This window comes from Scomber scombrus, chromosome 19 (assembly GCF_963691925.1).
Source record: "Scomber scombrus chromosome 19, fScoSco1.1, whole genome shotgun sequence".
In the NCBI taxonomy this organism is placed as follows: domain Eukaryota; kingdom Metazoa; phylum Chordata; class Actinopteri; order Scombriformes; family Scombridae; genus Scomber; species Scomber scombrus.
In genome coordinates, this window is record NC_084988.1 from 6826024 (window position 1) to 6850653 (window position 24630).

The 24630-nt window shown below is 41.6% G+C and overlaps 2 protein-coding genes across 3 annotated transcripts; both read right to left on the reverse strand.

Moving 5' to 3' along the window:
* Positions 1 to 248: 248 nt before the first annotated feature.
* Positions 249 to 6944, reverse strand: txlnbb (taxilin beta b). Of its 2 annotated transcripts, none has more exons than XM_062440346.1 (10): positions 6888 to 6944; positions 4664 to 4913; positions 4218 to 4309; positions 3932 to 4102; positions 2024 to 2218; positions 1603 to 1722; positions 1423 to 1497; positions 1239 to 1331; positions 926 to 1021; positions 249 to 827 (listed from the first exon to the last, which is right to left on the reverse strand). In XM_062440346.1, exons 2-10 carry the CDS (start codon positions 4896 to 4898, stop codon positions 324 to 326), a joined length of 1581 nt encoding a protein of 526 aa, XP_062296330.1. In that variant the 5' UTR covers positions 4899 to 4913; positions 6888 to 6944; the 3' UTR covers positions 249 to 323. The 2 variants fall into 2 exon arrangements, with proteins under 2 accessions (XP_062296330.1, XP_062296329.1); XM_062440345.1 differs by having other exon boundaries at positions 1991 to 2218.
* Positions 6945 to 10054: 3110 nt separating this feature from the next.
* On the reverse strand, positions 10055 to 18001 carry hivep2b (HIVEP zinc finger 2b). The gene is made up of 7 exons (XM_062440344.1): positions 17672 to 18001; positions 14090 to 17611; positions 13252 to 13409; positions 12899 to 13074; positions 12367 to 12465; positions 11504 to 12285; positions 10055 to 10471 (listed from the first exon to the last, which is right to left on the reverse strand). Exons 1-7 carry the CDS (start codon positions 17957 to 17959, stop codon positions 10055 to 10057), a joined length of 5442 nt encoding a protein of 1813 aa, XP_062296328.1. The 5' UTR covers positions 17960 to 18001.
* Positions 18002 to 24630: the final 6629 nt, after the last annotated feature.

Genomic DNA, 24630 nt, shown 5'->3' on the forward strand with positions numbered 1-24630 from the left:
AATGTAAGCGTTTGATTAGGTTATTTGATTTAGAAACACACTTTGCTTCAATGATTTGATCTTTTTTTGTGCAAAGGCAGAAAAACCCAAATTCATTGGTCTGTAAAAGGGAAGTGAGGGAAAGGTGTCAAACCTTTCTTTACTTTTTGATTTAAGTATAATAGTATGCAGTTTTAGTGTGTTTGCAGCAACAAAAACAAACCTCTTAAATCTTTAAATGTCGACACATCAGGATCAGACACTTAATGTAAAGCCAGCATTTTTCTTTTTATTGCTATCAATCTTAAAAGAACCAGATTTTTTTTTTCACATTAGTTTCAGCATTAATCAACGGACTCCATTTCCAGGTCTCTCTGTACTTGGTTCCCATCCTCCTTGGCCTCCTCGAGGTGTTCACCATTGCTCGCCTCTATGTGGTTCTCCTCTGGCACCTGGACGCCCTCAGAGAGTCCTTGTGATTGGCTAGCGGCCGCTGTGTCTGTGGGTATGACATGAGAGATTGTAAAGGAACTAGCGATCTCCTCCAGACGGGCCTGCTCAGCCTTCAGTTTAGCCAGTTCCTTGGCCAGTGGAGTTGCTGGCGTTGGGGTCTCAGCAGGGGCGGCAGTATTCTGGACGGGGTGATCGTCTTTTGGGTCTTTAGGGGTATCCTGCACCTCAGCGCCTTCCTTCTCTGTTGGTTCAGCAGTGGTTACCTCCGAATGACCTCCAGCTTCCTGCACTTTTTCGAAAAGACTCTTCCTCTCCTCTTGTAAGGCCCTGCAGAGATTCTCAAGCTTCTGGTTCTTGACGATGACAAGCTCAAACTCCTTTTCCTTCAGTGCTTTCTGGAAAGGATACAGACATATTGGACACACCAGTAAGACGTGTGTGTATATATAAATTACCATTTATTCATAAATGGATGAAGAAAAATGCTCCTTACATCTGCCACCATATCAATGAGACCCTTGTTGCAGTTATCAAAGCGAGACTTCCATGATTGGCACTCCTTCTCCAGCTTTTTCATTTTCTTGGCCATCTACAACACACACAAAACATCATGTTACACCTCACTCAATTAAAGCCACCTCTAAAAATAGATTTTTTTTTTCCTCTTTAGTGAAGTGTTATTGTAAATCTCATGGGATTGTTTTTTCCCTTATTCCTTTTCTTTTTATTCTTTTCACCTTTGTTTTTGCAGAAAAAACCGAAATAATCGCACCAATATCATCAAGCTGACTTAAAACCGTTCTTACTTTGTCCATGTCTTGTTTGAAGCCGCTGTAGACACTGTTACTCTTTGATACTGTGCCCTGGAATTCATCAAACTTCTTGGAGTACATTTCGAGCTGCGGAGAAATGGTGAGGAAAACATTACACATGCCTCCCCGGAGTGTCGAAAAACAAGCCAGTTTTGCCCATGATGCCCTGTTACTGTACCTGGACCTTCATATCGCTTTCCTGCTCCTTCATGAACTTCACTTGCAATTTATACTCCGCCGCCTTTTTTAGCAGCTGTGGGATATTGAAATGTTCAATGAAAATGAGCATTAGGGCGATTATAATTGCAAATGTGTTATTAAAATGCTACAAGACAAATCTGATGTACACGAAACTTACAGTCTCCTTTTCAAGCTTGTGCTTATCCTCTGCATCCTTCAGAAACATGTTTGCCTGCGTGAGTTTGGTGTCCAGCAGCTTTTCCTTCAGGTCTCTGTGCTTGAAGACCTTTTCCAGGTTCTGGAAGACATTCAGGTGAATTTATGAGTCGTTTTCACAGTTTCTCTTCTTGCTCACTGAGCCTGAGCTGCAAAACACTGAAATACTGTAACTAATAAATGTAAGACCTGGGTGAATTTTGCAAATAATTCATGAAATGGGCATGGACGCCCAGATGTGTGAGGTTTTACATTAGCACAGTTCAAGTCGTGTCAGTTAGCACATAGATTGGGGTTTAAGGTCATCTTCAAATGCTTCCCTGTGCTTAGTGTGACTCTCTGTTTTGAACCTGTGTGTGCTCAGCATGAAGCAGGATCCATACCGCCTCTCTCTGGTCGTATTGTGAAATGAGTCCCTTCAGTTTCTCGGCCAGAGCGCTGTTCTCCTGGCACAGCTTGGTGTTGCGGTTGCTGTGTTCCTCGATTTGGGCCTGAATATCACTGAGCGTCCCCTGGAAGTGGGTGGTGATCTCTTTCCTCTTCAGGTCGTCCTCTCTGCACCTCTGCAGGGTTTCCTCCTGCATTTCAGGGTTGGATGATTAATGTGCAGCTGTAGCATGGCAACATAAAAGGAGAAGCATCGGTAGTTTTCTTACTAATTGATATAATTCCCTTTTTTTTAATTAGTGCTTCTTTACCAACTAAAAGTGAAAACCAAATATTACCATTTCACTAAAGATAATTAATTGGCAATTGGTAGCCATAGTAGAGAGTGCAGTCAGAGTTCTCATGCTAATTTCTTGTAAGTCTAGTTGCTGTATATGTATATGTACTCTATAAGTAGAAACTAGAATCAGCTGACATGCTTGCAGAAACCCTTTTTTATGTGAAATATTTCTATATAAAGGTCAGTGTAAAACAGTCAGATTTATGTAATTCTCTGGAAATATCACCTCTAACATGACAGGGGTTCTTCAGTTAATCCTTTATCACTCAAACAATTTCATCAGTTTCAATTTCAAAAGGTTAACTTCCTTTATCCTCTTACATTGTTGATTTTTACCCTTAAAATTCCTCCTTATGTTTCTTTAAATTGAACCCCTTTCTCTCCGTATTACCGTATCACACACACCAAAACCAAAGTAGCACCCTTTCATCAATGTAAATATATTTTATATATCTTGTGCGTCACAGCTCCCCAGAGGTCTGCCTGACATGTATTTCAAATCTTTTGAAACTTTGGGATTTTGCACCAGAATTTAAGACTGTAATCTGAACAACATTTTGCTTCGCAGCATGAGTCGTGGGTGTGGCAGTTAAAGACGTCAAAGCCTGAGCTTTGACATAATGGCTGATCTTTGTTGCCAGCTGATGTCACCTCCTGTAGAGAACAACATATGTTGACACCACCCGGCACCAAAAATCAACTGGGAGCGAATGGCAGTTTCAGTGGCTCAGATTAAATGTAATGCTTGTAAGAGATTTGAGTTTGGTATTTACATACAGGGCAGCTGTAGGACTCAAAAAGTCTTAAATTTCACTTACAAAAATCTTAAATATGTTCACTTTCCTATCGTAACCAGTAATATTATAAAGTGAAAATATTTTAATATCAGAATGTGGACTGTTAGATGTTATACACTTAGATTCTAAAAGTGGGATTGTTTTAAACAGTGGGTTGTGCTGCAGGAAGATGTTTAATCCTTTTTTTTTGTGGCGTTTCAGTCTTCACCGTCAGACCTGTAGAAGTCACCACTGCTAGCTACAGTAGCCAGAAAGCTCATCCCCCATCATGGAAAGGGTTGATTTCAGCAAAGACTTACTAACAACTAAACTATATTAATTGATAAATCTTATTCTGGTGCAGGTCTAGTTAATTTATTGATTAAATCATTAGATAAAGTATTATTACACTGCTTGAAAGAACTGGGAAAAAAAGATATAATGAATAATTCAAGGCAATATCGCCCCTACTGGGTTTCCCATTATTCTTTCATGTTTGGGTCGGTATGATTATGACTATAGAGGCTTGTGCACACCTTCAGTTTCCTGCAGATGGTTGCATAGGAGAAAATATCCGTAGGCAAAGGAAAGTGTGAATAAGTTATTTCTTCTCTGACTCATATGACATTAAATTGCATTCTACGCAGTATTAAAAAGGTTTTAAAAGGTATTACATTTAACTCTGTAAACCTTGCAGAAGCCCTGGTTTGGTCACTCTTAAATAAAACTTACTACTAATGCAACTAATACTACTATATGAAAGGCAGAGACGACGGAAGCCAAACTACCTTCAAGGTCTTGTTGTGCCTCTGCAGCTCTCGGCAGAGTCCCTCCAGTTTACTGCGAGCCAGCACGGCCCGACTATGCTCGCTCTGCAGCTGGTCCTTCTCCTTCATCACTTGGAGCAGCTTCTTCTGCAGAAGCTTCAGCTGCTTCTGATCGCTCCGATGCTCCTCCAGCTGCAAAACCACACACAAGGAAATTCAACACATGCCACCTTCCAGCATCGTCTTGGAGATTAGTGTAATTTCTAATCTCAATTTTTCTCTCTCTGATTATCTGTAATCCACTCACCAGCTCAGCGTGCTTCTTGATGATGGCTTCCAGTTTCTGCTGTGGAGTGTCAAGTTTGTTCAGACTTTGCATCAGCAGCATGGCTTCCTTCCCTGGGCAGTCGCAAAGAAATTCAGGTTCAATACCATTTGTAAGTCAAGTCAGGTTTTAGGTGAATTTATTTTAATCGCCCTTGAGCATGAGGTGAATTAGATTTATCACACACTAGATAAACTTGACTGCGCTGTACTGGGAAAAATCATTTTGCCACCTGAGTCAACTATAAAAAGGCATGTGGAAATACTATTATACCTGCACGTCTGTTGCGGATGGATGCACTTTACACGCATTACAGCTCTGCTAACACACCTATCAGTTTCAGTACAACTTGGACTTCTGCTGACTGCGCTGAATCAAAGCCACGTCAGCGACAATCAATAAAATGTTTATAAAAAAAGACATAACACCTAGGTTTTTGAGCATCTTCTTCTCCAGTTTCTGGTCCTTGCGGGTGTGTGCCTCCTTGACGGCTGTGACCTCTTCTCCGTCCTCTGGCTCAGCGGGAATCTCGGCAGCCTGGTAGGTGCTAATGATGTCCTCCAGCTGCTGGGCCAGGTCCTCTGTCAGGTCAATGTCCTGACCCTCGGCTGGCGCTGCCTGGGGACCTGTGGGTGCAGGGCTGCTCTCCTGACAAGCCTCCATTATTCTGAGCTAGTACTGAGAGGCAAACAGTGGGATTCTGTTAAGGACCTGAGGGATAAAAGTGATATTTAACCTCATCCTGACATTGCTGTCCAAACGATTTAATCTCCTGTGATAAACTCGGTTTTCACATGTTAAAGTCATTCTGTATGTACAGTTAGCGGGGTCAGGAAAAAGTGGCTGCTCTGGGAATCATCTTGACAAATTATTAATCTGGGTTTTGATAGAAATACACCTGAATCTATTTTACCAGTCTCTGGTGAATCAGGTGTGCGTCCAAAGTGGTAACTAACGTGTCTCCAGGTTTCATGAAAGACTGGCTTTCTTCATCTTTGCTTTTTAAAGGTTCATTTAATACAATACTTGTGCTACATGAATAAGCTTCACAATAGGCCTTTTTGCAGCAGATATTTTGACTTGTCAAAGTAGGAAAAGCACAGGTGTTGCTAATAAATAAATATGGCTCCCAATAAGCTATGACAGTGTGATAGTCGGCCAACGTGCACAACAGCAGGACCATGAAACTGAAGCAGCTAAATGGAATTTATTATTTACACCTGTGCTTCAGCGGTCAAGTGTTTTCTGTGAAAAAGGCCCATGGAGCTAGACCAGTAAACCCGCCAGGACAATAAATCAGTTGATAAATAACATGAGAAATGTTAGATATGTTTGTGTAATTCAGATTCAGTGTCAATACTAAATACAGTAGTTTGTCCACCAGAGACCGCTTAACAGTTTACATTTCAGTGCCGAACACTCGGTATAAATCTTGGTCACTATTCTAAAAAAAAAAAGGAATACTTGTCAGAAATATTTGTTTCTTCATGTATAAAAAAATATTAATAAAATATATTATCAGATGACTTTTTCTAACATCAAACTCGGCATCAGCCTCTTAATTCAGGTATCCACCAGGTTCTGCTTTGCATTTATAATATTGTAATTAATCATAATTAATAGTTGTAATGATTTGCTGTCATTGATAGCAGCAGTTTGGTAAAATTCAGAGGAGACACTTGTTTTTGTCATTTTAAATTCTGAATTATGAGCAGCAGCAGTGAGTAAAACACCTTCACCGCCTCCCTCAGCAAGCACCACCATAGTGACTTTGAGCAAGGCACTTAAATTAAAAGTAGCTGTATACTCTGTACTGAAGAAGCTCAGTGGGAGACATTAGATGCCTTTTTTTTTTTTTAAATGTAGCTGTGACAGAGAAACAGTATTTTCTCTACTCAACTCATAAGACAGGCACATTTAGGAAAAAGCAATCAACGCCGGACATTATTGTAAAGCTTATTAGTAACACAATGATCAACATTAAGTGATATAATGCTTTAGTGCCTATTTGCAAATGTTTTGTGCTTTTCAGTCTCACAGTCGGAGCTTGTTTACGCACATAAAATTAGTGCAGCCTTCACACTGCCTGTGCTTTCACAAGCAGAGCACATGGCACCTGTTCCAGACCCACGGGCTATTTTAAGAACTTCTTAATATGGGCAAGTTATTTATTTATTTCTAATCCACTCTTATTGATGTCAATGTCAGCGGCTGTGTGCACAAAAGCTGCATTTTCCAACTATTAATACTCAGTAAGAAAAAACAATCAATGTGATGTGAGTGACCCTATCTATATTTGATATTTGTAAAGGAGGCAGATGGAAACTATAACTAAATGACTTTAGGAGAAGGCATTATTGATTTCTTCACTGTCCAAGGAAGTAACAATGAGGACACAGTGAGAGAAATTAAGCAGTTTTAAAAATGAATCTCTTCCTATTCTGTTAACAACTGACACAGGCGAGTCTCAATCAGTTTCAACACCCATCTTCTAACCTTTAAGTCACTAAATTCAGACAAACAGTTTAGTACTTTTAAAAATGAAAAGGAGCCTTGAAAAGGCCCTGTAAATCACAGCATTTAAGGTTAATTTTGTGCCATTTTAGTGTAAATGTCCTGAAGAAACAGGTTAAGGAGCAAACAGGGTCTTACCGGGAGCAAGGGCCAGAGGGGGAAAAGGAAGAGTGTCGAGGGGCTTGGACAGGCTGCCACCACAGATACAACAGCTGTGATAAGACCACCTCAAAATAAACCAGAGGAGCACTGCTCACTCAGAGCACAGAGAGGGAGGACAGAGGTACTTTATGTCTCTGTCTGTCCAAAACACCACACTTAAAAATAAACAACTCGTATACTTCCTCTGCTTTGTAATCCTAGCAGGAATTTACCTCAGGGTTAGACATACAGTAGCTGTGTTAACAATAAAAGTCCACTAATACAATTAAGATGCTTTATCTGTTAAGATCTTAAGCAGCCATTTTATGCAATGCCTCTGCTGCTTTAAACCAATGCAGTACTAATTTTATTTTAAGCTGGGATGCTGTTAACAGCCATATAATTATTCTAACAAATGGGCCTGACAGGCCTAGTCACAGAGCAGCAGAGAAAAAAATGAACTGTCTCTCTGATTGGCCAGAATTAGAACAGACCTCCCAACTCAGAGAAGAGCGTCAGAGTCAGTATAATGCACTCAAAGATCACAGTCATTTCTCTGCTTAATACAAGTCTCACATATTCAGTATTTACCTACACTGTACTGTACTGTAGGCTATGTGCAGCTGATACCCAGTGATGTTGCAGTTTATGCAGATTTTGATGCAGCCAAACAACCTGAAAAACGGTTGAATATTATCCACAAGGTGAGAACTATTTTTGGAAGCATTCATTTATTTTCTTGTTCCATGTTATGAGTGCAGTGATACTTTTTCACCAGAGGATGTCACTGGTATGAGTCTTTCCAATTTTTAACTTTTTCCAACCCCCCCCCCCTCCCCACCTGAAAAGACAATGTGCATGATTTCATCTGAAAACCCTTTCATCAGTCGTGTGCTCTAATTTAAACAAGTTTGATACATGAAATAAGCTCCGACACACATTCTTGGGTTAGAAGTATATTCTTTTAAAACAATTTTGAATTTAATTTGAAAAAGTAGAGCACCAAACAATAAATTCCCCATAGCATAAAAGAGGCACTCCATCCTGACTAACCAGTTTTGATGCAAATAGCTAAACAGCGGATTGGCTACTGAGGGTTTTTTTTCCTCAACAAATCTTAGCTGAGAGGTAAATGATTTGTCCTCTGTGTGTTTTACAGGGGATTTCATAGACATGAGAGGCACAATGCTGTTCAGTAAATATGAGTACACAATAAAAACAGAACACAAACACAATCTGAGTACATATGCAAAAGCAAATAAAAGCTTTCACGTTCCCTTCACATTTTATGAGCAATCTGCATCGTTATCACGACAAATAAAATTACAGAACCATGAAATCATAGCTACATACACCTTTAGAAAGGGAAACAAAATTAAAGCAGTGCACCTTTTAAATATGCTTTTATGTAAACATGAGTGAACAAAGTGTTTTCTGATTTTGAAATCCATTATCAAACTGGTAACATAACCACTTGAAGATGTGAATACACTTTTTTTTTTCTCAAATGAGACACACGGTGTTAGTGATCAACACTGTGCTATTTTCACCTTCGTTAAACCCCCATTACATCGACTGCAGACTTTTTACCTCTTAAAGAGATATAAACAATCCACATAAAAAGTTTTCAGAATTCAACACTGCAAAAATAGTTTAAATCATAAAAATACAGGTATATATACAGAGAAGAAGTAATGCATCTGGTGAATGATTACTTACATTTTGAGCTGAAACACAGTAATAGTCAACCAACTCACGCTGTTAACATCATTTCTTACAGTAAGTGATATTGATTTACACTTGAAATGCGATAAAACGTACTATTGACTGATCATCATAGCCCCTTGAATTTGTGTGCAACATGTCTCACACAACGAGATACGTGAAAAATAACTGGAATGTTTCAAAAACCACAAGAGAACATAACATGTTTTACTCCTCCATTTCCACTGACTGGGTCAGTTAAACATCAAAGATGAAAGGATGAAAGTGCATCGTCAAAACTCATAAAATGCTTATGGTCATCTTTATAAGAGAGAGAAAAAAGCTGTCTGTTTAATCAAAGCAAAGACATGAGATCAAAAGCAATGCCAGCGTGGCTCACTGCATAACTGCATCACTGCTGCATAAGTACAGATATACCATATAAATAGTAGTCAAATATTTACCAGTATCAATAAGTGCTTACGTTCTAATATATAAATACATCTTACAGTATTCATAATTACATATTAACGTCCTCTATTTTTGTGCAATAGCAAATCCCATGCATTTTTACCAAGATAAAAACCACAACATTAAGAAAAATGCAACATAAGAAACATTTTTTAAGATTGTTTCACATAAATCAAGCTGTATCCTGTCTGCCAGCAAAAATGACAGCGCGGAAAAGAGAAGAAAAAAAAGCTTTTCTTTGAGCAAAATCTCTGACAGCGCCAACACATCTGAATAAAGAGTACCTCAATATTTTTCCTTATTCAACGATAACCTTCTGATAACAAAATGATGAAAAGCAAAATAAAGGCACAGACCCTTGCCGCTTGATCAGAAGCACCAAACTGCACGAGAAGCGTCTACTTAAAATTTGGTCAGACTGTTTCATAATACACATACTTTTCCCCTTATAAATAGTCTTTATTTACTGCACTACTGCATCACACCTTGATATGATTACATTAAACAACAGTCTATTTTCAAAGTACACATACAGTAAAATACACTGTTTGTATGCATCTAAGAAGGAGTATATGTTAAGGACATTTGTACATAATCCATAAATATAATTTATGTGCAATTGTACGCAAACTACTATGTCAAACAAAGGCATATTAGCATAATATCTTTCCATATTGCACCTGCACCCAATAATGATTCTCCACCTTGCAAAACATCCTGCTGCTGCTCGTCCAATCGTTTCAAAGCGTCTCTGAAGAGAGGAGCACATCAGACAGAGTGGGTTTCTTCTTCATTGTGAAGGTTTGATCTCCACTCGGATTTAAAGGAGCTGTCTGGGGTATGTGCAAGACCAGAGGAAGTGTTATTATATTGCCTCTAATGGGATAAAGATGAGGTTATTTGCCTAAAGGGCTCAGGACGACATGGTTGCAGGTGGCGCAGAGGGGGCATCTGTTCCTGGACCAAATCAGGGAGGCGTAAAAAGGGGTCTAATGAGGGTCCTCTGTGGTTATCTTCAGCGAGGCGATGGCTTTCAAGCAGGTCTGGACGTTTTCCTCCTGCCTGCTGTCCCTGACGCCGGAGTCGAGGCATTTCTCCTGAGCGGCCTGATGGGAGGACAGCTGGCACTGACTTCTGACGTCTTCTCCCGTCTCGGGCCCGTGGACAGATCCCTCCCTACTGCTGCAACGCTGGCCCTCGCTGCTCTGGGGGCTCGGCGCCGAGGAGGGGGTGACATCAGTGCTGGAGGAAGGCGGGGAGTGTAACATCTGGAGCCCTCCGACAGGAACGACGGGGAGCAAACTGTGGGTCTGCTGCTGGGAGTGAAGAGGGAGGTGGCTGAGGATGTTCTGGTGATGAGAACTGGCAGCACCGGGGAGAGTAGCAGCCAAGCTACTCCTTTGATCCTGAAACGACATATTGGCAGCGTTAAGAGCGGTTTCAACATCGCCAACATCATTTCTCATGTGAAAATGTATCAAAGTTAGAAAAAAATGCACAAATGTGTGAAAACATTACAAAGCACTTGGAGAATGCATACCACCGTCTTGGCTGCACAGTCCATGAAAGAGTAAGGCTGCTGACATTCTGTATTTGTGTTATCATCAACAAACCCATGAAAAGACCAAAACCAACAACCTCCTTACAATGTCTGAGACATTCAGCCCCAAACCAACTGGACGTAAAATCATGAGTATATGCTTTAATTTTTAATAAAGGCCAAAACTAGACACAGAAGTTTTCAGGGCGGGGATTTCTGGCACAACTTCATCTTCGTCCAAGGTGCACGGAGAGGGAAAAATGTCTGAAAACATCAAGCCTTCAGCAATGTTAGTAGAAGAAAGAACATCTTTATTGTGAGATCAATGCACTTTGGCTTGTGGCCTTCATAAATGTCAGCAAATGTTACTCAAACCGAAGTAAACAGTGCTTTTCTTTGGGCCTATTTTTAGTTAGTCCCAACAAGACATTTAAGTGGCCGTGTTCATGGTCATGAAGGAGCCGTGCCGCAACATGAGTCACTGATGTGTTTTTAATAGTTTTTGGACAACAAATGGAGCTCTGTGGCACAGATTATTAAACTAATGTATACCTTTGACTACACAGACATTACTTGGTTCTTTTCATTGGATTTGTTGATAAGAAAAATATCAAATACCACAAGTTTTTAAATGTCCTATATGGATTAATGAAATGTGTAGAATCTGGATCTAAACAAAGCAAAAAAACACTTTTGGTGATAGACAGTCATTGGATACAAGTGTTGGAATTTTTCATTTGCATAAATAAAATAATAATAAGTAAAATAGTAATCTTGAAATGTTAGAAAGTCTTATGAAATATCCTCAATATCTGTTCTGAAGTTTTTGAGATGACTTGCTTAATAATAAACAAACCAAAAGAAAGCTCTTTGACAGAGTTTGCACCGTGCTACATACCAGTTCCATTTCAAAGGCCCCTTGTTGTTGAGCCATGTCGATCTTTGTCTGGTGTCTGGTTTTATCACCAGCGCCTTTGTGTTGATGCGAGCCCCTGCGTGGTGAAATAGCTCTCAGCACAATCCTCTGCCTGCCTCTGACCGCGGACTCTCGCTTTCCAGCCAGATCGATTCCAGGAGACATTGGTCGTTCAATTGAGACCGGGGAGAGGTGCTGAATGGGTGTGAAGCCGGGCGAGCCAGGTCTAAGCGGGGAAGTATCCCATCTGGGAGTAGAGCGACCTCGCGGGGAGAGTTCTCGCCTCGGGGATGGATAACGCAGACGTGAAGGTGAGGGCTCCCTGATGGGAGACTCCCAGCCAGGAGAGAGCAGGCAAGAAGAGTAAGGGTCAAAGAGGAAGCTGGCCTGATCTGGAGACAGCATAGTCAAAGAGTCTTCATCCATAGACTTCTCTCTCTGGTCGAGGACGGGTCGATGGTCTGAGCCCGTCCGCCTGCCAGAGGCCTGTTGGCGAGCGTCAGCACCAGGCAGAGAGGTGAGGGAGCAGCCGTGGATGGCAGCGGTGGCCGTGACTGACAGAGAGGTGACTCCGCACGGCTGAGGACTCGTACTTCTTGAACGAAGCTTCGGAGTTGAATCACCCTCATACTCATCGTCCTCGTCATCATCTTCGTCAATTTCATCAACTTCTTCGTCCATGCCGTCTGAGTCTTCTGCGTCGGAGAACTGGTGTTTGGTTGTGACCGTCACCTCTGTCTTGGAGTCTTGTTGGATGTCATCTACTTTAAAAACACATCAGTTTAGCTGGATTTATTGCAACATCGTTCATGCACATGCAAGACTAGTACACAACAACATCTTACCATGTTCCTGTATCTCTGTATCATCCATAGTTACTGACACTCCCAATTCAAGACATTTCTTCATGTGTGCCTTTGACTTCATATGTTTAGTCAGGTTTCCTGTAGAGAAATAACATGAGTAACAGGTAAAGCTAAAGTTCTTAATTATTACCAATTTCCACACAAACAATTTATCTAAAACTTTTAAAAGGAGCAGATTACTTAAAACAGATTTCCACATAGATTTTCCCCCAAAGGTTTCCTGCTACAAGAGGACACTGACTACTGCAGCTTTAAGTAAAAAGGATCCAGCTCAGAAAATGCTCCCTTTATAGAGAGTTGAAAGAAAAATGAGGAGACAATACAAATGAGCTGCTGATCTTGCACAATACTCTAGTACCTGTAAATAGAAGCGCACACTACAGGGTTTTTTGCTGCTGCAAGACAGTATTTTCGGATTCTGATTGTCACACTCTTTTAACAGAATTTCACTTGTTTTTTGTTTTTATTTAATTGTAGTCTATAAGAGTCTGTAAGCCTGAGGAATGCTCACCTTTAGTTTTAAAGGCAAAGTTGCAGACCCTGCAGATGTACGGTCTCACATCTGTATGGGTCCTGATGTGTTTTTTCAGCATGCTTGGCTTCTTACAGCGGATACCACACTCCTCGCAAATGTATTTTCCCCGGCCTCGACCTCTGACATACACATAATCTTCATTGGACTTGTACCTAAAACATATATATTGTTTTACTTCTAATGAAAACATACATAAAATAACACATTTATGATTAGGAAAAAAGCAGTGCAGTCATTTAGACAGTAAGTGCACTAACATCCTAATATAACTTCTGTATTTACTGTCAGCAGAAATGACAAGTGTGATGATAACTAATATCTTGACTGACCCTCCCTCAAAGATCTTAATGCGTGTTGGCACTGTTTGGGTTGTGGAAGCCTCCCTCTCTTTCCACTCCTCCTTGGCAGTTTTCACTCTGCAGCTCAAGTCTTTCACCTTCTTCCCGTAGGTGATGTCCACCTCTTTGGGCTCCGGTTTCCTCTGCAGCTGAATCAGATGAACAAACATTTTATTAACATCCAATTTAAGTGGACTCTATATCGACAGTGTAACTTGATGCCACCAGTACTGTGTGTCACGCATTTGCTTTACACAACATAGTGTGCAAACATTAATAATGTTGCTGCTGGGAAAAGAATTAAAGCTATTCTAGGCCTGATTTTTCTGACAAAATATACCCATATGTTGAGCCTACATCACATATTGTGGTTGCAATAGAGAAAAACATCCCATTGTCAAGACTGAGACTTCATGGACACATAATATTTACCTGAATTCAATTTTAGTGTCTGGCACAGCCAAAGCATCTTTCTTTTTTTTTTTGTTAACAGTAAATGCAGTACGTCATAGCCAGCAGCATGCCAATGATGACTGAACCTCCTGCCAAAAAAATTGAAGTGTGCAGCCAGCCAAAGTCTTGGTAATGAGGTCCTTCAGAATGTCAACATTTCAAACTGTTAGCTTTTTCTTATATTTAAGGCTACCAAGGTAGAAAGGTGCACAGTCCGTAAACCTTAATAGGTAATATTCATAATAATAATAATTATTCCAATTGGAACCACTCAAAGCTAAATAAATATGTCGTAAATATGGATTACAGTAGTTCTTGAAAATTTAAGGCAACAGTATGCTTTAGAAACGATGCAGTAATGGACGAATTTTCTCACCTGTTCAATCGTCTGCCTCCACAGGATGAGGGATGAGACCAGTTTCCCTGTGCCAGGCTGACACATGGCAGCCACAGTGTAAATAACCTTTTCTCCCCTCTGTTTTGACCGCAGGAGAGCTAGAGCAGCGCTGGTGCTCAGTTCAAGAGGGTTCGGGTTGTGGGAACTCACACACCAGGTGGCATACACAGAGGAAAAAGGAGCGTTGCCATGGGAGCAGCTTGGCTTGGTGTAGTTGAGATAACACCAGCTCACACCTGTCGTCGTGCGAAGACTTGGAAACTGAGATAACAGTCTTGAATGCTCGGTGTCTGAGGTCAGGATTTCTTGACTGGTAACCAGCTGTGCCACCATATCCATCTGCACTCGTTTCTCCATGCCAACTTCTTTCAGTTCGCTAACTGATATCATGGAATATGGTGGCGAGCTGCTTTCCATGGCTGACTCAACGCTGTGGTCAGTGGCCTCCATCACTTTTTGCTGAAGTGTGATAAATGTACTCCTACATGAGTCATCCTGGGCTTGAGGTGTTGATGCACCCTGCATCTCTGACCTGTGCCCCTTCTCCTCACTCAAATTACATTTTCCCAACTCTACAGCACTTAGCTCCTCCACAATTTGCCCAAACATTCTTTCCTCCTTCACACGTTTTTGCTGCTTAACCTCCATGAAGAGGTCCAGGCTGCTGGCAGGGGATAGCATCCGTTTGTTCGCACCACCACTGGATGCATTAGTGGTTGAGATAGTTCGAGAGGTCAAAGAAAGAGGGATACCTGTCTTGAGCTTTGCTGATGACAAATCAAGAGCTTCAACACTGAGGGTGTTCGTTGAAGGTGGTCTGGTATAAGCTAAAACATTATGAGAGTCAAGATTTCCAGACAAACGTGAAGTTTGATTCTGAGGGGTGGACATAGTGGAGCTAACACTGTCATATTGATTGTCAAAAATCTGTGATACTGATGTGTATGTGATGCTGCCATATGATGGCACATGAGTCTGGATTCTTACAGGAACTAGAAGGCTTGGATGTGACAGCTGGGGAAATGTATTCCCGGTGGAAAATATTGGCAAAGTCTGCGGCAGAGCAGCAACTGCTGTGAATGGAGGGGAGGTGCTGCTGAGATACTGCGGGAACACTTGTGATGGGACTTGTGTTACCTCAGTGTCCATATTCAGTGATTCCTGTCGTACCAAGTTTCCCCTCCTTCTCTCCTTCACAGCCGAGTGCCCAGCAATGATGTCCACGTGTCTAACTTTGGATGTTGGAGAAAGACTGCCATAGTCAAATGATATGCTGCGTACCTCTGGGAACTCCTTGCGCAAGTTACAAGGCGCCTGCTCTGAGGAGGAGCGTCTCATTTCATGCTGCTGACGCTGGTTGAGCAAAGAGAGGGAGTGCCCACTTCCTGGCACAGCCAACAGCTCTAGTGGTTTGCCAAATTCATCCTGCCTTGCAGGAGAGACTGACTTCAAGCTCTCCTCCCTGTCAAAGGAGAAGGTGGAGCTGTAGGATAAGTTGCTGTCTTGGCTTGGACTGCGGGAGAGACTGGTACAGGCAGACTCAAAACTAGATTCACCAGAGGAGTGCTCGATATCAGCTAAGCGTAGCCTTTTCTTCTTTGGAGGGAGTTTTTCTGGGGGGAATTGTGCTAAAGTTTCACTCCTTTGGGGCCACTGAAACTCCTCTACGTGCTTCTCTGGCTCCTTCACCTGCACCTCTGGAGCTTTTTCTGGACTGTCGGGCTCAACGGTCACCCGAATTTCTGGGACTTGTATGTTGGGCTGTCGTACAAGTTTTGGGCCCATTTGAAAGGATTGTCGTAGTTGACTATCGCTCCTTTCCAATTCGTATGATTCACTTGCCTCCATAGCTTGAAATGAAGAAACACTGTCCTGTCTCTGTCCATGATACTGTTCAGAGAGAGGCCTGTTTATCGAGTTTGTGTGCTGGATAACTGAAATTACATTCCCTAAGGTTTTTCTACCAGAAACGTCGTGGCTCAACGATATGTCCATGTCATACTTGTCTGTCTGTGTTAGCATACTTAAAGAGTGTCCTTTTCCTAATGTCATAATGCCCACTGCGCCTTGGCTGACTTGTTTTGAATCATAGTCCTTGCTTGAATCAAACATTTCTTCACACTGTTCATGATGCACCTCGTATTGACCCAGCAAATCCTCCTCCTCCCTCTTCTCTTTCCGACGTTTCCGTGTTGCCAGCTCCATTGCATGTCTCTGATGGTTCAAACTAGACGCTGCAGAGGGGTAATTTTCCATTTCCAATCCTGAGGGTGAAATGCCACTCTCGCTCATCTTTCCATGACCGTCTGTATCTACATGGCCATCATGTGGGGAGAGTTCGAAAGCAGCTTGCCGCCTGAGTCTCCTAATGCCCCCGGTGCTTGGTCTCTCATCAAAAGAGTGGCTGCCTCTTAGGGCTTGAGGCATAGTCAAACAGACTGCAGAAGATGTTGGCATTGAGTTGCTTCTCATCAGAGGCCCCCCATCAGAGCCACTGTCTAACTGTGGTTCTTTCAGCTCTTCCCTCGTGAATGACTTTGTGTTTATTTTTATTGACTCAACAGTGTCTTTTTCTTGGGTGAAAACGCGGGAAACCCCTTTCTCCGAGCGTTTCCCAGTATATTCACTTGAGTCTGTGCTGCAGGCCACGAAAGCTGTTGCCTGTTTAGGACTTGGCCTGTAACACTTCCCAAACATAATTTCCTGATAGGACTTTGCGTTCGTGTTTGGAGGACCGGTTTGATGCTCGGTGCTCTCGGAACGCGAGAAGTAGCCGGAGTCCGTGCTGCCCTTGCTAGACTGACTTGGAAGGGACAGATTGTGGTCAGAGTCACTGCTTCTTTTTTCAGACAGCCGAAGTGCAAGCCTCTGTTTGATCGTGCAAGATTGAATTGCACGGCTTGCCTCGGCAGCGGCAAGAGGTGCATTGATTTCTTGGGGCTGGGATGAACCATCCTGAGCTGACATCGACGTGGCTCCCTTTTTCTGAGCAATGAGATTTAGTACTTTTACAGCAGTGTTATCTGATCCCTCCAGTGGAGAGTCCAACAGCAGCAGCGGGTCGTTAAGAGTGTCCTCGTCCGTGTCCGTGCTTTGCTCAGCATCAGAGAATAACTCTCCTTCTCCTTCAAAAGACCCCTGGTCCGTATTGGCATTGTAAGAACCAAGTTCTGAGAATGGCACTGTTCCAGCTTTGACGGAGTGAGCGTGGGACTTTCTGTGTTTGTATAAATTACTCTTGGTTTTGAAGGAGAATCCGCAGGGGACACATGGATAGGGCCGTTCACCGGTGTGTGAGCGAATATGTTTCTTAAGCACGCTGGGTTTGGCACATGCCCTTCCACAGTAATCACAAACATACTTCCCAGGCTTTTGTGGTTTCTGTTCCACCTTACACACAGTATCTGACAGCTGATCCATCCCTGAATGAGAACACTGTTGTTGGGCTTCAGGTGAAGTGGGGGACTTCCTGTGAGATGCAGGTCCACAGCTAACTGGGGACTGAGCAGAAACTACATGACCTACAGTTTTCTGTCTGCCAATGGGAAACTGTTTAGTGACCTGTAGTGGATATGATGACACCTCATAGTCTGGATGGCTTGTGGACTGAGTTTGGGGGTGTGGATCTTCTAATTGCAGTGATTTCCCTGAGTCAGACATTTCTTTGAAACCACATGTGTCTCTGCCCTGTCCCTCTTGCAGTTGTGGGTGCCATCCCTTGCCCTCCAATTCAACAGATAGACTCCTCCTAGTCTGTGCAGATTCTGATGTGCATTTTTTCTGTGCAACATTTCTGTCCTGGCTCTCTGTGGAGCTTTTCACCCCTGCAGTAGTTTCAAGTGACTCCATGAATCCAATGTCACTTTCTTTGGGATCGGTTTTCAAGGACAATATCTGTTATGTATCTGTAGTGATATTAACATACATGTGAATTGATTGCAGGGAAGGGTCATCTGAAAGAAATAAGACAGAATTGAGAATTAGACGAGTGAAATTTTGTGGATGTATGAACTGCAATGTACAAACACAAAGACGCTCAAGGTTATGAAAAGGAAAAATGGGAACAATCGATTGCACGGTTTAATCTGAGTCAAACCCACTCCTTGAACATGAGAGCTATTCAAGGCTGCTTCCCAAAAGTCCTCCTAATAAAATTGGAGTATAAAATTCATAATGAGCTCCATCACAGCAGGAATGGAAAAAAAAATCTCTTTACCAGCCCCTAAAAAAACCCAAGGTACTTCATGGCAGATGCCCCAAATTTGCCGAAGCCCTGTGAAACTGCATAGACTTGTGTGTGTGTGAGTGTGTTTAAGGCTTGTACTGTAGTATGTGTGTCATGAATGGTTGTGCATGTGCATGTGTTTATTTTGAGTGTGGGTGTATGTATGAGCTGAATAGGAATCTCAGAGGAATTGAATCCTTCACCACAGCAACATCTTTATTCAGCAAGATTTCAACAATCTCAAAATCAACTCCTTTTCCTTCATGTGAAACGTCTCTTTTATTAGAATTTGTACTATTTTAAGTGCAAATATCTGCAAAGGAGTTAATAAATAATCAGCCATCGAATTGGGGAAAAGGGAGTTCATTATTTATTGATACATTTTGAAAAACTACAGACATTAAAAGCTTAGCTGTGAAACAATCACAATACATCTCCAAGGTACTGTTTTCATTTCTGTATCACAGAATTTGACTCATTCACTTCTTTTCAGCTCTGAAGGGTAATAGGAAAACATCGCAACTTTGCTGCATGTCTGCATGCAAAAAACTGAAATTAATCTGTATTCCAGAAACATAAAATGATATTGCATAAAATGACCAAGACAGTGCAGAAGATGGGGACTTAATGTTGGTTGTAAACTTGTAAAAACTACTGTTAACAAATGAGCACAGAGTATGGTATGTGTGTCAGTGCATGCCAGCACACACAGGTGACACTCTCCGATCTGTCAGTCGGATGAGTGTACCTGCACCCCTTTTAATGCAATACCTACATAACATACTGAAATGTTCCGCTCAACTCTTTTAGCATCACAACATCACATAACAAGTTCAGGTCCCTTGCTTCTCAGGGATTCAAACTCTTTAACTTGTCAGAGTGTCATAATCTCCACGCTGAGCTCCACAGGACCTCATACTGTACGTAAACATGCCGGACTCCGACAAGAAGCAGCATCCTCTCGTGGTTAAACTGAAATGCTTTTGCTGCTACACTTCAGTTGCACACCATGGGGATGTGTCTCTGAGGGCACGTCATTTCCATCTTCTCAGTATCAAATGCTGTGTCCTCCCTAACGAGGTTATGTAAGATTATCTGGTTCAAACCCTCTGAGTTCCCCTTAATTAGGACATCCTCCGACTCTCACTCTCTTTCTCTCACTCCCTCTCTTTCTTTGTTAGCACACCACACACTCCTCAGGCACAAACCAGAGGATATGAATCCAAGGTGACTCTCGAGATGCCGAGAGATGCTTGAAAGCAGATGCAAGGCTGATAATCTCCCCTTTGTATTTTTTTGCAAATGCCCACTGCCTCTTTTGTCTCTTTATGGCTTAATAGCTATGCTTTCAGACAGATTTGAGAGTTTCTTCCAGAGCAGGACACAGACAGAAAATAACGAAGGCAGGCATATGAAGGATGATGAGGAGGGGGCGGAGAGGGGGGGAGCTGCCTCAGATTGGAACGATCCATGTTTGAACGGGGAGGTTTACAGAGGTAAACTAAGTGGGGTGCCCAGAGGTAACAAAAATTCAGAGGCCTGGTAGGGAGCTCCCTTTCAAGGTCGGTCTGACCTCATTGCTTAGTTTCCATCCTCTCTGAGCTACAAGAGGAGGGAAAGGGGAATATGGGTGCAGAGTGACAGCGAGATAAGACCCTCAGAAACAATGCATACCTTTGAACTAAGCCCGACAGAGAGGGAACAGAGCCGACATATTCAGAGTCTCATTGACAAATCCCTCAGCACATTCAGACTTTTTGTAAAAAGACTACCCACATATCTTTGACGGCAACAAGCACCAATCTATACACAAAATATATGACACAGCAGCAATGACGTGCAACAACAGGAGGCAGGTGGGTGGCAGTAGGTGTGTTTCGGGACGACTGTGGGCAGACTGTGGTACAGTATGTCCGCATGGATGGAGAAATGACTTTATGGAGATTTATTAGAACAGCAGACAATCGCGGGGCACATCTCTTACTGCTCTCCATTCAGGAGAGGACAATGAGCAAACAAATGCTGGCCATGGAGAGCATCGTTATGCAGCTGCATTACATCATTAGAGGCTAAGTTGGCCATTAAAGGGAATAGGCATGAAGCCTCACGCTGACAACAAATCCATAAATATCATAAGGAGATGACCGGCTTCAGAGAAGCTGGATAGTAAAACCCTCTGTGGTAGTGTAACAGCAACATAGCACATCGCATGCAGAATCAATCAACAAACCCTTGCTGTGATCAGAATGACATGAAGCACACGGTCTGATGGGAAAAAAGCCTCAGCTCATACAGCAGCTGACATTCAGATATCAAATATAATCCTCATACAAACCTGACATTTGAATAGTCCCCTGTCCCATATCGACAGTCACATGTGACATTCCTCATGCTGCATAGTCCATTTCACCATTCTCCTCATGTCTGGATAACAATAATGAAATAAATTAGCAAGGTAAAGTCCCATCAGTCATGAAGCTGCTGGCTGACTGGGTGTACATTAGAAGATCTATTGATGCGAGCTAGTCACCAGAGAAAATACCCAACCGTGACGTGCGGACCCAGGCACAAAAATAGCAAAGGGGCCCTGGGAGGGATTACACAACAGCCCACGTTTAAGGACGCTTTTCCTCTCTCTCGCTGTGTTTCAAAGCACAGCAGCAGCTGCCTCACACTACACACAAAGTGGGGTGTCAGATATCATGATGCAAAGAGCTAAACATCACCATTCCAGATAGCCGCACTTCATTCATTCATTCATCCCAAGATTCAGTGATTATTCAGTGAGTATTTAGCCTGAAACTGTGTGATCTGGATGAAAGCAAAATAAGACACATTTTCATTTAGATACACATATTCACACATTTTCCTCTATTATTATCTATATAAATCAGTTGGACAGAGCATGTGAATATATGCAGAGCAATGGAGAAATGCAAAATTGACAAGCGCTTTGAAAGACTAATCATATGGTGCAGCTGCTCTGAATATACATTTCCTACAGCGTGCGCCTATTCAGTGTGTATATCGAGAGGAATTCAATGAAAAGGCAGCATGTGGCGGGCTGTGAGGAGGCTGCAAAAATTAGACATGTTCTCTGAATTCTGACTCCCACAGCCTGTTCAGAGCCAGTTCTTTCCGTCACGACAGGATTCGCTTTGTGAATGGAGAGAGTCGTGATGAGGGTGTCATTGACAAGGCAAAAACTAGGACAATATACTGCAGATTATGTGCAGCTGCAAAACTCGTCCTGTGAATCAGATGTAAGAGTTCAGGGTGACACGGTGCTATTACAGCCTCTATATTAATGCCACAACTTCAGAAAATCTTCTAAATACATACTTCCTCTTTACATTATTTTACTAAAAAATTAAACAATGCGATGATACTATTTTTATAAGCCAACACTACAGACTATTGTTTTCTATCAGTTCTTTTTAATAGTAGATAGATTTCTCAAACTACCTGAAGTACTGTGATGTTTATGTCTGATTTATTTTATATAGTAGCTTATCAAATGTCAGTGACATGTTGTGTCATGTTCATAATATTAATTTTATTTCATCTTTGTTATTACTTCTTTTTTTTCTCTTTCTAGAAAGCCTGATCCTGATCAACAAGTTACTTCCCTGTTTTCTGTGGACAGCACTCAGAGGAAACATGACCTGAACTACCACATGTTGAAAGTACAATTACTCAAATACTGTCCTTAATTAGTACTTTGAGTATTTCTATTTTGTGCTTGTTTCTACTTCTTTACCAACCACACTGCAGAGTGAAATATTGTGTTCAAAATATTGTGCATTGAATGTATTTGACAGCTAAAGTTAATTACTGTACTTTTCTGATATTTTGCATGCAAACTGTATTATTAGCTGACAAAATATGACACATTCTTATGCATAAAACTACCATACAGTGTAATTGGCAGTAAAAATTAGCACCAATCCAACCAGATACACTTATATACTTCTTATGTACTTAAATTGCTGCTTACATATTCATACACATAATGAAACTCTGACAGAAGCCATTTTAATTATTGTTTTTTACTTTTAATACTTTAATTTGCTTCACTTCACTTAAGCAATATTTTGAAGGCAGGACTGAGTACTCCACCACTGGAGGTACATTTACTCAAATACTGTATTTAAGTACAATTTGAGGTACTTTGCTTAGATATTTACATTTTGCTTTACTTTGTACTACTATATTTTAGAGGGACATAGTATTATATTGTACTTTTTACTCCACTACATGTGTCTGATTGATGCATTTACTTTGCAAATAAATAATTTACATGCAATTTATACATGAGCTCAGATGAAACTACTATAAATTGCTAAAGATTAAACTACCTAAATAGTCTGCTACAGGTAAAGCACATGACAAACTGCTGAATCTGACTTTAATATTAACTCTACATGATGGCTGGATAAATGCCAAAGCAGCTGATAAATCTAAATCTACCATCATTTGTCAGCTGCCTGCTCTTAATTGGTCCCCCTGATTACAACAAGCTAGGTCTCTCCCCCTGATTTTGAGGGGATTTACGATCACTACGCTCGGGTCATTTGTGTGAAACTTTGGCCTTTCAACACAATATAATTTACACAACTATAAATACCTCACCCGCTTTGACCATCCTGCTCAGTTTCACTCTGTGCCATTGGGTGAGAACAACTGGGTGTCTCTATGAATAGGAGTCCTTGGCTTTTGGCTTGCACCAGCTGTGCTTACGGTAGTTAAGGCATATTTAACAGAGGTCTTACCCTTAACATAAAATCTACACAGCAGAACAAAGGTTTCAAACTTATGTAACCACTCTTAGTTGAACTCACTCAAATCCAACCCAGAGGGCAAGTTTTTTATTTTCCAGTGCAGCAAAACTGTAATTTCACAGTGCATTTCTTTTAGAAAAAACTCGATCAGAGCCCAAAAAAAAGCTGCAAACGCAGAGACTGTGTATTGACAGAGTCCTTCCACAGTATGGAATTGCAGAGAGCTATTATTAGATATAGCCTCTAACAAGCCGAAGATGAAGTTGAAGCTAACTAACTGCACTGCAGCTGAGATCCATTATGCTGTATTCAGTATCTAGAGGAGCGGCACTAAAATGGCTGATACCCAATGTGCAGTGAAGGTCAAGTCACCCGTCTCTATAAATATAATGGTCTGTCCCCCAGGATGTTCCACACTGCTTGGCATTTCCACTATCTACAGCTACACGGCGGCTCTGCTGACCAGCTCAAATCTGCCACAAATTTGCATGTGATTGAATGCCACACATGCACCTGACTACTAGCAGGGCCTCTAATGGTGTTAGTGCTAAAACAGATTGGAGGAGAGAGACACAGAGAGAGATAGTGAGAGAGAGAGAGAATGTTTATGAATGGAAGGAATGAGGTTTTCCTCCCTGCTGGCTGTAGTGGCTGCTGTCATATGGCTTGACTGAGATATGACACGTAGAGGGGACACTGAACGCTGCAGGTTGAACAAAACGCTGACACAGACACCAATAAACACTCTGTTAAACTGTAAAAAACCCTGCAAGCCTTCAGTTTTCTCTCTTTCTTTCTCTCTCACTTTCTTTCCATGCATCCATTAATTTGATTGACTTGTTTTTTGATCCGTTAACAATCTTTTCATGCCCCCCCCTCCACCCTTCACCCTCCACACTCACCCATCTCTTTAAGTCAGCCTCTCAAACCGGCCGCACTTATGCCATTATCGCAGCAGCACCTGAAAATAATCTGACATGATTGTGTGTTTCCATGGCAACGAAGCCAACGTCTGTAACAGTTCCCCCCCCAGTTCCTGTCTACATATATAATTACCACCGCAGATTACAGCAACGAGACTGCAGAAATGAGTGGAGAAAATGGTCAGCCGCACAGAGGGAGCGTCAGTGTGTGATTGTGCAGAATTTGAGCTGAGCTTTGGTGTGATGATGGAAGTGAAAACACAACTACTTACAGCGAAGATTAGCATGATGTATGAGGAAAACTGCTACCATGAATATTACATTAATTAAAAACAGACTATTCTCTAAGAAGCTGCTAAAACAAAAGACTGATGATTTCTACATAGTTGTGTGTGTGTGTTTTTGGCACAAATATTTATTGGTGTTATTTTGAATTTTTCTTTTTTCTCTTGTATTGAATTATGCTGATTTTTGATTTATTGTAATTAACTTTACAGTGGACCCCAAAGAGGCTATAGAAACCACATGGTGGAAGCTTATTTTGGGGATCCAAATAAATCAATAAATTAACATCATACATTTGAGGAGAAA

Bases quoted from the DNA above. Each gene is read 5' to 3' on its own strand.
- txlnbb (XM_062440345.1), bottom strand. From the start codon at position 4,898: ATGGAGGCTTGTCAGGAGAGCAGCCCTGCACCCACAGGTCCCCAGGCA. The intron at 1,332-1,422 runs GTACAGTAACAG...ATTTCTCCGCAG, and splicing joins AAAGCGATATGAAGGTCCAG to CTCGAAATGTACTCCAAGAA. The intron at 1,022-1,238 runs GTAAGAACGGTT...TGTGTGTTGTAG, and splicing joins TCAAACAAGACATGGACAAA to ATGGCCAAGAAAATGAAAAA.
- hivep2b (XM_062440344.1), bottom strand. From the start codon at position 17,959: ATGGAGTCACTTGAAACTACTGCAGGGGTGAAAAGCTCCACAGAGAGC. The intron at 12,466-12,898 runs GTGAGCATTCCT...ATTTCTCTACAG, and splicing joins CTTTGCCTTTAAAACTAAAG to GAAACCTGACTAAACATATG. The intron at 10,472-11,503 runs GTATGTAGCACG...ATGTCGTTTCAG, and splicing joins GGGCCTTTGAAATGGAACTG to GATCAAAGGAGTAGCTTGGC.